This window comes from Mercenaria mercenaria, chromosome 13 (genome assembly GCF_021730395.1).
Source record: "Mercenaria mercenaria strain notata chromosome 13, MADL_Memer_1, whole genome shotgun sequence".
Lineage (NCBI taxonomy): Eukaryota > Metazoa > Mollusca > Bivalvia > Venerida > Veneridae > Mercenaria > Mercenaria mercenaria.
In genome coordinates, this window is record NC_069373.1 from 64,167,669 (window position 1) to 64,181,735 (window position 14,067).

General features: G+C 35.5%; 2 protein-coding genes and 1 long non-coding RNA gene across 3 annotated transcripts; 1 reads left to right on the plus strand and 2 right to left on the minus strand.

The window, feature by feature from the left end:
* Positions 1–943: 943 nt before the first annotated feature.
* Positions 944–3,019, minus strand: LOC123529332 (uncharacterized). The gene is made up of 2 exons (XR_006682111.2): positions 2,737–3,019; positions 944–1,398 (listed from the first exon to the last, which is right to left on the minus strand). It is a non-coding gene; the product is annotated as an uncharacterized LOC123529332 (long non-coding RNA).
* A 1,686-nt stretch (positions 3,020–4,705) lies between these two features.
* On the minus strand, positions 4,706–6,138 carry LOC123530258 (uncharacterized). Its single transcript, XM_045311027.2, has one exon. It carries the CDS (start codon positions 6,104–6,106, stop codon positions 5,102–5,104), a length of 1,005 nt encoding a protein of 334 aa, XP_045166962.2. The 5' UTR covers positions 6,107–6,138; the 3' UTR covers positions 4,706–5,101.
* Positions 6,139–6,951: 813 nt separating this feature from the next.
* On the plus strand, positions 6,952–10,146 carry LOC123529720 (uncharacterized). Its single transcript, XM_053520756.1, has 3 exons — positions 6,952–7,083; positions 9,198–9,431; positions 9,871–10,146. Exons 1-3 carry the CDS (start codon positions 7,032–7,034, stop codon positions 10,080–10,082), a joined length of 498 nt encoding a protein of 165 aa, XP_053376731.1. The 5' UTR covers positions 6,952–7,031; the 3' UTR covers positions 10,083–10,146.
* Positions 10,147–14,067: the final 3,921 nt, after the last annotated feature.

The window sequence follows — 14,067 nt, forward strand, 5'->3', positions numbered from 1 at the left end:
GCAGCTAGCAGATTTCAGATAAATTGTTCTCTGATAGATCGCTTATTGTGCTTTTTTGTATTAGGGCCTATATGTTTGGGTTAATGCATATCATTTGTTGGTGGTCTCGTGGATCACTGACTTGTTCAAATGTGTTCCCTGGTTAAATGTTTTATTATTAGCAGCAGTATCATGATGATGATAATGATGATGATGATGATTATTATTATTATTGTTGTTATCATCATTATAATTATTCTCATTTTATATTATTACTGTTTCTTAGTGACATTGCGACCTATTGCTTTCACTCAAAAACTTTTCGTCACTTTGAATGGCTGAAAAATCTGTTTCCGTGACCAAACCGAACAACATCTATCTCTATTGTTAAAATTCGATCGGGCACGTAAGAAATCAAATTTAGAAACCATGTTGCATAATTAAATGCTCGAGTATCCGCAGAAAATATCAACGTGCCTGGTAAGATGTCATGTCAAATTTATTATTTATTTAGTTTAGTAAAAAATCCAGCCAACATTTTGAATGGTAAGTTTACGTCCTAAAGGAATCATGAAGCATAAAAAAGAGGAATTACATGTATAACTCAAGAAAAAAAAGAAAATTTTGTTTTCTTGACTTACACTGTTCTTTCAACAAAGATAGATAAATCTAGCTAGCTTAGCCAACAAAGTCCTTGGCTTCTTGCTCTGTAGACGACTCTACTGGCATTTGAGTACTTTGATTCTAAACTTTGCACAAAATGATTTTATCAGCATTTTGCTGTGAATATTCCACAATAATGAATTGGGACAAAGATTGATTGTGTAGGACAGGACTAAAACAGAATAAGTTGGACGTATTCAGGTTATTTTACAGTATTTAATACATTATAAATATGGTAATGATTAATTCTAAAATAAATAAATTGTTGCTTCAGACAAAGAGAAAAAACAAGCTGAAAAGCTATACGTATGTTGTCGCCAGCGACTTTAATCTAAATTCTATACATTCATATATAATATCAGTTTCTCGGCAAAGTTTTTGACGGAAAAGTAATTGAGGTTTCATGTAACTAAAATCTTGCTTGAGACAGAGCTGAGCTACAGCTGGGCATGTTGTCGCCAGCCTCAAACTCTAAACTATTTAAACTTCGCATCCATCTCATTTTCGCGGCAAAGGTTTTGGTGGGAAAGTATCTGAGGTCGTAGATTGCACTTCTTTATTGTCGTCTGAAATTTCTGCGTAAACAGGTTTGACGGTACTGACTGGTCTGCCCATTTCCGGCTGATAGTTCAACTGGTGCATATACGGTTCACTTTGTCCTTGTCTTGGATACTGAACTGTATTCATATATTGCGGGCGACTTGACGGTCGTGACGGTGTGTCGCCCATTTTAGCCAAGTAATGTGTACATCATCTCTGAAATATATATATCTGTTATGTTGCTATTAATTATCTCTTGGTCTGAGAATAGCAGTCACTAAGTAAAGCACTTGAGGTACCGGTCTGCGATTTTTCAAGATAAATAAATCACCCATTCAGTCATGACATGTGACTGAGTTGTAGCAATTCGTAAATGTATTTGTTGTTTTTATTTTTTTCGCTTATCATACCTGTAACTGACTATATTTATCGCATTTGTAACTGAATTTAGTTCCGCATCGTACTTTTAAAGGCATTGACCTCCAGATTTGGCTGAAAATAATCTTTCTTTCAAATTGAAGTTTGATCATATTATGAACATTAGAAGATGAGTTTTTGTTTCTAAAATATTTTAAAAATTCCAAATCAAGAAAATAAGATGAACGCGTCGGGAATCGAACCCCGGACCGCCGCGGTAATAAAAAAAATTGTCCTCGTTGTAACCAATAGCGCTAGGAGGATGTAGTGAATTATGTCTTCAAAATATAGTTATTTATAATAGTGACAGTTTACATGGAGTAAAGGCGTTACAAACGCTGTTCGATTTTCATCGTAAAAAGTAGTAAAAACAGGAAATTCTCATGTGTTTCTGTGTAACATATAATTTGTCAGTAATTAAGTTTTAGAGCCTTCTTAAGAAATATAGCATTTATTTCCAGATATTTAAAATTTTTTTTATTTTTTTTGTTGTCGAACGATCTGGAGGCCAGTCCCTTTAAGCGCATGTAATTCAACAATTAATTTTGCGTTGTACTTGAAACTGGCCATTTGAAAATGCTCTGAATTATAAATATTCCTTGTCTAACAATACTTTAAATACTTCGTTTACAGTCAAACCTGTGTTAAAGACCAACTCTGACAGACCACTGGCTCTAAAGCCAACGTTTGTTCCTTTACATTACAGTGTAATTTAACCTGTGATAAAACCACCTCCAACAAGACAATTTTGGCTCTCCCAAGGTGATCTTTAGAGACAGGTTTGGCTGACAGGTTTGACGCGGTTTGAAGGTGTATATATCCTTATGGAATATTTCAGTCACCAGTCAAAATTGTTCGGTATAGCTGAATCATTGATCGTAAAGTTATTTGCAGTTTTATGTCGGGTCAAAAATGATGGCTCTGTTCTTTTATGCTTTTACAACTGGCACTACTTGCGAGATATCCTGATATCTTACGGTCTATGAATGGAGGTTAATATCCAGTACAGTCCTGATATCTTAAACCTTCTGCCTTTAAACACTTGCGCAACAGCTAGGTACATGGAAGAAGTATATAAAATATATTTTATATATAAAAATATAAATTAGCAAATAAGACACACAAATAACTACATACCTGCAGTTCTTTAATCCGTTATTGTATCATATAATACATGATAATTATTCGCCTTTTGCTCTAAAGTCCGATTCTTCCTAACTAATTCCCACATATCAATATTTAATGGCTTGTTTTACGACTGATCAATCTTTTGTTGGTTTTAACGGTCCGTGATTTGTAAGCAGTAAGTAAATAGAATTGCCAATCTGTCAATTTTCTATGCTACTGATATCATATAATTATACATAAATATGCATACACAGGTTAAAACGGACAAAATCGTTACATTCAATATTATCAGTGCTCTAATATTATAAAATGTGTCTCGATAATTTTGTGCACGTTTGGTAATTGATCATCTTATGTTACAATTTTCAAGGTAGTGAATTAAGTTGTGTATAAAGCAAACCTTCTGTGTTACATATTAATCATTATATTAGATGATCATATATTAGACTGACTACAGCCAAATATGTTATCCTCGTTAAAAAACTAGTATTAATAGTATTAGTATTAGTAGTAATATTAGTATATAGTTGTAGTAGTAGTAGTAGTAGTAGTAATATAGTAGCAGTAGCAGTAGCAGTAACAGTTGCAGTGGCTAACTCGTACCCACATATACCTGTTGAAGAACCGTGCCGCAATACATAGATCTTGTAAAAATACTGCACTTACAGTCCGCGCGTCAAACCGGCAGTGGCATAATTTCTGTTCAGAACTGTTCTCATATTTTATAGATCTACAGTGACGAATCCGTGGATCGAACTAAACAATCTTGAAACCAAAAAAGATAAAATACCAGAAATGCATCCTATTTTTTCTTCTAAGGGCATGCCCCACGGACCCACCTACAGCCCTTCGGTAGGCTTGCACACATTTTATAGTCAGCTACGATCGTGATTTAAAACATGCACTAGACAACATATTTGCATTTTAATGCATAGTGAAAGGATGTTATAAGATTATACCAAAGATTCGTATATATATTCGTCATTGATCTTGATTTCGAATGTGCATAACTCTTAATCCAACGACAAGATTATGTCCGACACGCGATACATCCAACAAATACAACTTGATGTACGGTAACCATCCTTTTGGCATGAAGTCATTTCTTGAAATGTTATTATTTCACAAAGATATATATGTTTCAATTCAAAGAGTCAACCTTTTGCCTGAATTACCATTTCCTTCGCTGGGTAGGGGGTGGGGGTAGGGGGTGGGGAAGCTGGCAAAGTGGTTACGGTCGCTGACTTCTAAACACTTGTCCCCTCATCGATGAGGGTTCGAGCCTCATTTGAGGTGTTGAATTTTCATGTGAGGAAGCCAAACAGCTTGCTTACGGAAGGTTGTTGGGTTCACCTGGGTGCCCTCCTATGATGAAATAATGCCCGGAAAGGCAGGTCTTACCCCACCATGAGTAGCTAGAAAGTTGCTAAATGAACTATCATTGTGTAGGTGTGACGTTAAACACAACAAAAACAAAAAAACATTTTCATCTAGCTCCGTAGCTAAATGGTCCATCATCAACGGTGTGAGTTCGAAACTCCATTTGGGATGTAGATTTATCCACATGGCTTACATGCCCTGTGGTTCTACACAAGTGCCCTCTGGTGCCAGTAATAATGTCCACAGGGGCACTTTTGGTCTCACTCCACCATTCAAAGTTTGAAGGTCGCTGAATTATTGTGTGGGTGCAACTTGAAGGCAAGGAACTTGCAACAGTCTGTTCTTGTCCGATTGGTATTTTCCGGAATGTATTATCTTGTCTGATTATCATGTACATGTAGACTCAAATAAAGTCTGAATATTTCAAATAACATTCAGGTGTAACATAATATTATTCTAATTTTTATTTCTAAGGTTTTAAGATGTAAAAGATATGTGTTTGTTTCAGTGTAAGATTAAAATATCTTTTACAATTTGAACACCAGTGGTATATCAATGAGTTGAAAAAGGAAGATAGGCCTTTCATGAATGACAGGTATTTGATAAACATATTTTATTTAACCAATCCAGTTTTAACTAAATTTCACACATTTTATAACTTCTTAACATTGAAATATATTTTTAATATCTTTTACATAAAATACCAGTATGTTTCACTATAATATTCCAAAATATTCAATGAAAAACATCATTGAAATTAACAGGACAACAAATTATCTACGACCAATACGAATGTAAAATTTATTTTTTATGTGCAAGGTAGCAGTTGGGAAGAAGAGTATTTACAGAAAATATGATAGCAATGTAAATTTTGTATTCATTAAAGTAGCCTACCACATAAACTTTAGTCATTACATATTATTTTCCTTCTTCATGATGGTCCCCTTTGCCTTGACAACTTACGCAAACGAATGCAGATCATACACGACCCATATCAGCTTTTACAACTCTCTTCATCTGAACTACCATTTCCGGTTATATTGTCGTCTGCTTCACGTAGTAACAATGGAATATTATCAGCACCCAAATTTTCTTCAGTTATCCCAAGAACTTTTTGAATTTCATCCAGTTCAGATTTAAACTTTTTCTGTTTCCATTCCACTATTTTAGTCAAACAGTTCATAATCAAGACTAACACAAATGTTGCAGCAAACATAATGGCCACTGTTTCAACTTTGTGTGTCTTTGAATATTTTACTAATTTCTTCCATCCCGTTGGTGCTGGTCCAACTGTTATTTCAATTCTAGCTGTTTTCCATGCCCGGTTAGTGCTTCTGTCCTCTACCTGGCACAACCATAGTCCTGCACTTTTCTCGTCTGCTGATTTGATTACATCCTGGGTTTTATCAATAGCTGATTTCCGGAACTGCTCTCTTCTCTTGGGATCTGTCCACATTCTAGTCGACTGCTTAAATATTTTGCCGAGTTCATTTCCATGACATTCTAATTTCACAGTGTCGCCTTTTGTAACATGTTTAGTTTCATTTCCAACAACAACAGAAAATACTGCAACAATAATGTGAACTTTTTTGCTCAATGTCAACACACAGTGGTACACACCGCTGTCTTCGGGCATAAGATTCTGTATAGTCACCGAATTCAAACCTGTGACCATCCTTGACGGCTGAAGAGCAAAATTCTCCCCATTGTGTTTCCAACGTACCTCTGCAAAAGGATAGTCTGACATGATCATCTTGTATGCCTTGCTTTTGCAAGACATCGTCAAGCGAGACATTGGTTTGCGATCAAAAGAATGATGTGTTTCTAAAAGTTCGCGACTAGCAGCATTTTTATATTTTTCAGTGATATGCGTTGGTCCAGTGCTCTGTGACCTTTTTATTCGTTTCTGTGAATACCTTTCGTCCAGTCTGCTTACAGGAAATGAATGTTTTATGAATAAACTGAAAATTATCACCACATACAACTTCGTCGACGCCATGTTTTTTTTTTCTTGCGTCTGCAAATATGACGTCATTGACATGCCGACGTCATTTTACGGTACTTTTAAATGCACGTGAAGATTCATGAACAATCCAGGAGCTCTCGACATAATTATGTTTTCTTCAAACTGATATAGCTAATTCAACTGTTTTTTCGTAAAGATTTGACTAGTTTTATTAAACTCCAGAGCAGTCAAAGCGTCTGATTGGTGGGTACTTCAGGAATCAAACTTTAATTAAATTGGTAAAAAAGACTGCCTCTTGATTGGTAAAAGGGTTTTTGCGAAAACAGAATCTATAGGCTTTCTGTTAAAACATTTGCTCGTTCTATGTTCTTTTGTAAATAACTTAAAATTACTGCATGCACAAAGTATTAATTCATGCTTGTGTCTTTGACCCTGCCACCTATACTGTTTTTGTTTTATAGAACATTCCCACCATCAATGCTATGTATTGAGTTTCAACACTGTCCTAATATGATGAGGCTGGAAACCATGGTTACACCATCATCTTCCAATACCGAACTTTACATGCGGCGGTATTTATCCTCGTCTAGGTTCTATTTGCTGTCTAGAAAACGTGCTTGTCTAAAACTTTTTGGATCACCGAACATAACAGAATGTAGTTAATATCATAGCCGTTCATGTTACATACTACTTACCTTAAAGAGAGAATACATAGCTTTGAACACGGCTATGTTGAATTTTACGGGAATATATTACTCTTTTTTAAATTGCCATGCTACAAACTTATTTACTTTTTGTTTTTCACATAATCAGTCTTATTAGTTTCAATGCATCATGAATAAACAACCCAAGGTATAAAAGTGATACATTTTGCGACATCTGTTTGCACTTTGGGTTTATATTAATTATCGCTTTCTACGTAAGTCCTTATTGTAGATTGAATTATTGTAGACATCAGATGGATTGCGCTGTGTTGTGCTTTGTTTTATTTTGCACCATGTCGTTTTCATGTAAGTATGCTTATCATTTATCTTACTTTTATTTGGTATCTTTTTAACCCTTAACCCTAAGCATGCAGGACACGATTGGTTCTGTCTTTGCGACCAGTGTAGTTCATGATCAGCCTGCACATCCATGCAGTCTGATCATGATCTGCACTGTTCGCCATTCAGTCAGTATCTTTTTGTTCAGCATTCCTTTTAACAGTCAATGGTACTGTCCAAATTGGAAGATTGGCAAGTTTATTACAGGAATTTAGCAGGGTAATGTTAAAGATACCCATTGCCTGTCTTTTACTAAAATATTTTATCTTGGATTTGTACTTCAAGTTTAGAAGACACTCATCGAGTGTATTTAACTTTACTAAATATATATAATTATTATATATTAATTGCTTATGTAGAGTTGCGTTCGTAATTAAATGCCATGCGGTAACAGTCAGTTGTTTAAAAAAACTTCACATTTATACTGTGTTTAGATATTCGTGTATTAAGTGTGTACTTTTCAAACTGTTTATGCATAGAATTATTACTACTTGCACTTGAACTTGTAAGTGTTTGTCTACATAAAATAATATAGTATTTTTTTTTTATATTTTCAAAATTGAAATTTTGGTCTGGTATACCTTTAATCTTTAAAATAATCTTACTAAAACCTATCCGTAATACATTCTGAATAAACACATTTTGTGCTAAAAGCAACAACCAACTCAGCCATTCATTGCACGTATTTTAAAGTATAATTGCATTCATAGGGCCCGAGTTTGATTCCCACTTCTTTGCCATTCAGTTCAACTTCTCATTTATGAGGTTATGTTGTCAGACAGTTCCTAGCAATCCAGTAACAGTTTTATCTTACTTAAAGCGCTGCTTCATGCATACTATTCTGTAAGCATTTCACAATTCAGTATTTGCTCTTGAATAAATCACTGTTTGAGACATATTGTTTCGATTCTAACACGATATCAAGTATTATTATGTACATCCTTGTCGGCATCAATCAAGTAAATGCCCGTTTTCCGTTGATTTCTTTGATGCCGTTTTACGTTGTAGGGATAATACACGTTAGTTTTGTGTATTAACGTCTGCAGAAGCCCGCGGGATTGTTTGTGACCGAGACCGGAGGTATTTTTGCATAAAATTATATTTCACGACGATTTATGTATTGTTTTCATATGTGATGACGACGATTCCGGTACATTTTTTATTTACCATTCCAGTTGTTCTTGGAAACGGTAAACATGTTTTAAATATCCGTATCCAGGGCCCGGAAATAAACAACACTATCAAAAGTACATCCTGAAGGTTTTTAAGCGGTTTTTTTTATCTCTCATTATTACAAACATAAGATTACCAATAATTGTTCATATGATTTCACTTTTTAGTGGACTCGATCACAATTTCAAGAATAATAACTTTACATTCGAGTTATATTGAGTACGGATACGCAGTTGGAGTACGGATGAGTACGAACGTAGTGTCAAGTTTCCAAGCTGTTTATATAAATTCTTCGAGAAATTAGATAAAAACATACTGACTGATACTTACCAAAATCATAAATATGATACCTAAAAACAAAGAATCACACAGGTAAACACGCGATTCTTTAACATTCACGGCTGTCTACAAACTCTGAATTGATGCAGAGTTCTAAAAGGGGGTATAAAGTACGAACAATGTTGGGGGCAGCGCATTTGGCGTTAGTTACTGATACAGTAAAACATTCTATGGTTTAGTTTGCATCTTTAATGCTTCAAGAAGAGGTTTTTATGAAAGAAAAAAGACACATACCAGATGTCAATCTGCGCAGAATTACATATACGTCCCTGGGAAAGCATTTCAAAAATAAAAATCGGGTATTAACAGCACGTGAATTGCCTAGTTTGCACACGATTTTTCTCCCGTTAATACATGGGCGGATCCAGTGAAAAAAGTAGTTTTTATGCAAGAATATGATGTAATAACCGTTACATTAGAAAAACGAATTATTGCATGATAACACACAATTTCAACTTTCTTTGTTTAATAGGAAAACAAATCGTGTCGTGTTATAATGAACGTTGATTTACATCCATGCGGCTAATTGGTCAAGTTTATATTTTCAATAAAACCTATTCTGTCTACAGACGGCGACGAAGGTTATGATACAGATCCATGTGAACCCGGAGACACTGGGGTTTACCCTCACAGCAAATGTCAGATGTACTACAACTGCTCTATGAAGATAACTGAGTTCCGGCCCTGGCTTGGCGACCACGTAATGGAGTGCCATTATCCAGATCTGTTCAGTACGCTTACAGAGTCGTGTGCGAATTTCAAAACTGTTACTTGTGGAAGCAGGAAAGAATTTAAACATGGGTGTAAGACAATTTACGTTGTTCTTTTGCGGCTTGGTGGTTATTACATAGGTTACTCGTACGCTTATTTCCCCACCCATCCATTTGGGTTCGATTAATATGTTATGATCATGTCCGATCGAAATATAAATGTGCAAGATTTTCGTCTTCACTTTCCAGATTCATTGCTTCGAACCTATGTTCATGGAGAGACAATGTCAGACATTTCTTTCATGTGCAATCGAACTAGACACTACAGCACTTTAAAACAAAGTTAAGAATTCTAACGTTGGCACCGGTTTCAAATGATTTCTTTCGTAGAAAATGTTTTAGTGTATTTCAAGCGTAATGTTTTAAATATTTACATTTAATCAAATATATTTCTTTTCAGGAAAATGAAAGCAAAATTTCCAGATGACCATTTTTACAATGACACTCTTCAAATAAATATTCTGTATTGCAGGTGAATATCTCAACAACCAGTGTAACGGACCACAATGCCGGAGTTGTATCTATGACTACTCCAAGTGTACGGTAAGGAACGGCTTTATACCGATGGACAGTATGCCAAATTCTCCGTACTATGGAGAGTGCGACGAGTGGAGGTTTACCAAGATGACATGTCCTCGCGGAAAGATATTTGATCAGACATCAAAAGTGTGTAAACCTTATTGAAATATCAAAATAATATGTTCTTTGAACAATAAAGAAAAGTGATTTTTTTTCACATTGAAGAATATATATATATTTTTTACTGATATTTCTTCTGATGTAGATTTCAAAGTCATGTGATGGGAAGCCCAGCGAGTCCTTATTGCTTTACCTAGGTTGTCTTTGCTAAAGGTGTGGTGGCTAATTTCTGCCAGTTTCGGTCAGTCTTTTTGGCTTTTGCAACATAAATGAAAGGAAAAAATGACACATTGGTACACGTTGAAACGGCGCACTAAACATGCCAAAAAATGTGTTGTTCCGTTCTGTAATGGCGGATATGTTGGCGGGGATAACAAATCAAAGTAGCGAAATAACGAATAAAAAGCAATGAAGTATTCGTAGTATGAATGTCTGTTTCAAACATTTTACATGAAATTAAAATTAATATAGTAAACAAATTGCGGTCTGCATTCTGCTTAAACAATAACTTACGCGTATGTACACTTTATCTTGCAGGGACGAAGTAGTTTAAAGTTTATCAGAGACTGCATCCTATTAACATTATATCTCACTACGTTGATAATTTGTCTTGTCTCACACGAAAACGAATTAACCAACATATCCGAGAAATATGCCTTAATTCTTAAACATTTCATTCTTGCAAGTCGTGCAAAGAGTCACTATACTGCGGACAAATTTTTCCCGTAGATCCCTTCAAAAGGACAGATGTATCAGGTCTGCAATTACAGAAAGACTGTTGGGTTTGCTTAAAAAATAAATGTTTTGTATCAATGGAATTCATTTTTCATGATGGGTCAGAATTAAACATTTAAGCCATCGAACTTACGTATTGAAGGAGCAAGGAGTGTATCCTGTTCGTGGCTAAAAAAGAACATGTTTTAAAGAAAAATATTTAAATGGATATCTGGTATTGGCTTGAACTTTGATCAGGAGGTATACTGGTTTCCCAGTAGTTTCAGGACCGAAATCGCTATTTTTTGCCAGTAACTTTCAAATAAAACATAATAGAAACATAAAATTTTCACAGAAAAAAGCTAGCTAGGTTCTTCATTAACATGCAGAATTCGTATTACACTTGCGTTCATAACACAAGTGTAGATGAGGCCTCAAAAGGGGCAATTAATTCCATTAATATCTTAGTTAGTCCGAGTAGTTTTCCGGACCATTCTTTATAACAATTGTAACCTTTCTCTAAAAGCAAACATTTCCGATTTCGTTATATGTATTCAAATTAAAACATAATTCTAAGGCGTGATGACGATTTGAAAAGTATATTTCAAGAATTTAACAAATACTAGATTTATAATACGCTCATTACAGTTACTTCTAATTACGTTTGAATGACGTTTGCAACGTCACGCTAAACTGACGGGACGTATTGAGCGGACTGGTAATAGATACTATTACAAAAAAAGAAAGTAAGAACTTTTTGATATAATTACAACATTTAAAAAATAAAAGAACAAGACCGGTCACGAAATTGGTAGTCTAACGCCCTGACCACTCGGGCATGGACGCTGCTGCTAAACATTTGTTTGATAGACGGTATCGTAGGCAAATCCCTTTCTATTTTGGTTCCTATTTTTAATCGATGATTTAATGTCGTAGTATAGTGAATAAGTCGATTTTTTCTGACTTCCATTGTTTTATTTTATTACTATCAGAATGTTTTTGCTGTATCGTCTGTAAATGGGAGCATCAATAACTGATGTTTACCTTCAAGGGGCCTCAATTTCTGCGCATGAGCACTGTAACTGGATTTCCCCTGCAGTTGACAATCTCTTGTGTCAACATTACATCGAAGTAGATAAAACAACCGGGATATTCAAATAATAAATAAGTTCGGTAATGCTAGATTTTCGCTGCTAGGTAAAGGCAACAAAGGTCTAGATGATATGATATTGTTAGCCAGATGCTTTACGACGGCGTAAAGTCTATACAGCACGAAATGTAAAAGGTCCGGAAAACTACTTGGGTCCGGAAACTACTGGGAAACCAGTATATATTGAGAGTTATAAGACCTACAAAATTTAAAGATGATCATTACATTTTAGCAACATTTTACGACACTTTTCATATGTTCTGTTTAAGAGTTATTTCATGAACGGAATAGCTTTTTTACAAAGGGCTAGATCTGTACCCGAACTAATTGTTTCTCTGCGTTTTATTATCTCCCCTCATTGTTAAAAACATATCTACAGAGCTGTGTGTTTCCATAAAACTACCAAGATTTTACGATAATTTGAACTTATAGGCATGTTTTAAAATTGCATAATAATATCATTTTAAGTTATCTTGCAATTTCATCTCATCTGAAGACGATCATTTTCGAACCTTTTTCGCTCAAGGAAAAGATTATTCTATTTATTGACAACAGATGTGTGTCGGGGAGTTGGGAGGGGAGGATTTCCGAAACTGTATTGATATTTCTCCAAACAGGCTTTAAGTCATATCAATAATGATTCTTCGTATTTATAAAAATATTCTATAAATCTATGTTACATTTCAGTATGCGGAAAATCACAAAACAAAAATGACCACTTCAAATGACTTTATTTTAATACAGCCATGTCTTAATGACGACTAATAGTGCTTATAATATATCTTGAAGCCATCGAGGTTCAACAATTTGCAATCGTTCACTTCATTGGTTTTTATCAAAACAGTATAGAGAATTTGTAGAATCTGTGGAGCCAGGGTTCAGTTTTAACATAAGATAAATCGAAAACTTGTACCTATATATGTGATTGCCTTCGATATGATTTGCAAACAAACACAAGACTAAATTAATGAACAGTAACGAATTTGCAGTAAAATTTGAATGATTCTGAACATTTCAGGTAGTGCGGGTGTGCCGTACACCTAGCCTCAAGTCCATGAAGTGTGGATTTTCCGTACACCTAGCCTTAAGTCCATGTAGTGCGGATTTTTCGTACACCTAGCCTCAAGTTCAGGTAGTGATGATTTTCCGTAAACCTAGCCTCAGGTCTATGTAGTGCGGATTTACCGTACACCAAGCCTCAAGTCCATGTAGCGCGGATCTTCCGTACAATTAGCCTCAAGCCCATGTAGTGCTTATTTTCCGTACACCTAGCCTCAAGTTCAGGTAGTGCTGGTTTTCCGTACACCTAGCCTCAAGTCCATGTAGTGCAGATTTTCCGTACACCTAGCGTCAAGTCTATGTAGTGCGAGTGTCCCGTCGTCTAGCCTCAAGTCTATATGTAGTGCGGATACACCTAGCCTCAAGTCCATGTAATGCGGATTTTCCGTACACCTAGCCTCAAGTCCATGTAGTGCGGATTTCGTATATCTAGCTACAAGTTCAGGTAGTGCGGATGTCCTTTACTACTATTCTCAAGTTCTGGCAGTGCAGCCTCTAGTTCTGGCAGTGCACTTGTCCCATACAACTAGCCTAATGTTCAGCCTTTGCGGGTGTACCCTACTAAAGCCTCAAGGTCAGGCAATGCGGGTGTCCCGTACTACTAGCTTGAAGTTCAGGTAGTGCCGGTGTCCCGTACTACTAGCCTAAAATTCAGGTAGTACGGGTTACCCGTACTAGTCTCAAGTTGTTCAAAAAAAAACTGATCTAATGTTCAGGCAGTGCGGGCGTCCTCTACTATTAGCCTTTGTTCATCCAGTGTGGGCGTCCAATACAACTAGCCTTAAGTTCCAGCAGTTTGAGTCTCCTACACTGCTATACAATCAGATAAATTGCACTGCACATTATCATTTATGTGAATTAAAACAATAAAATATCCTTTGTACAACATGAATGTCCTCAATGGTATAAATATAACGTTATTTTGTCTCTGGCGGAGATGCTATGTTATTTCACTGAAATAATACCAAGCCATTGTTTGTAACAATTTTAGTGTACCTTTCATGTGAAAGGCACTTAAACAAAGCAAAACTGTGATGAATCTCCCTGTGATAGTTCACAATATGTCATGAATATACATGTATATTTTACAGAATTGACAAATATATA

Coding starts and splice junctions, on each gene's coding strand:
- LOC123530258 (XM_045311027.2), bottom strand. CDS start 6,106: ATGGCGTCGACGAAGTTGTATGTGGTGATAATTTTCAGTTTATTCATA.
- LOC123529720 (XM_053520756.1), top strand. CDS start 7,032: ATGGATTGCGCTGTGTTGTGCTTTGTTTTATTTTGCACCATGTCGTTT. Junction 7,084..9,197: donor TTGCACCATGTCGTTTTCAT/GTAAGTATGCTT, acceptor TTCTGTCTACAG/ACGGCGACGAAGGTTATGAT. Junction 9,432..9,870: donor GAAAGAATTTAAACATGGGT/GTAAGACAATTT, acceptor TCTGTATTGCAG/GTGAATATCTCAACAACCAG.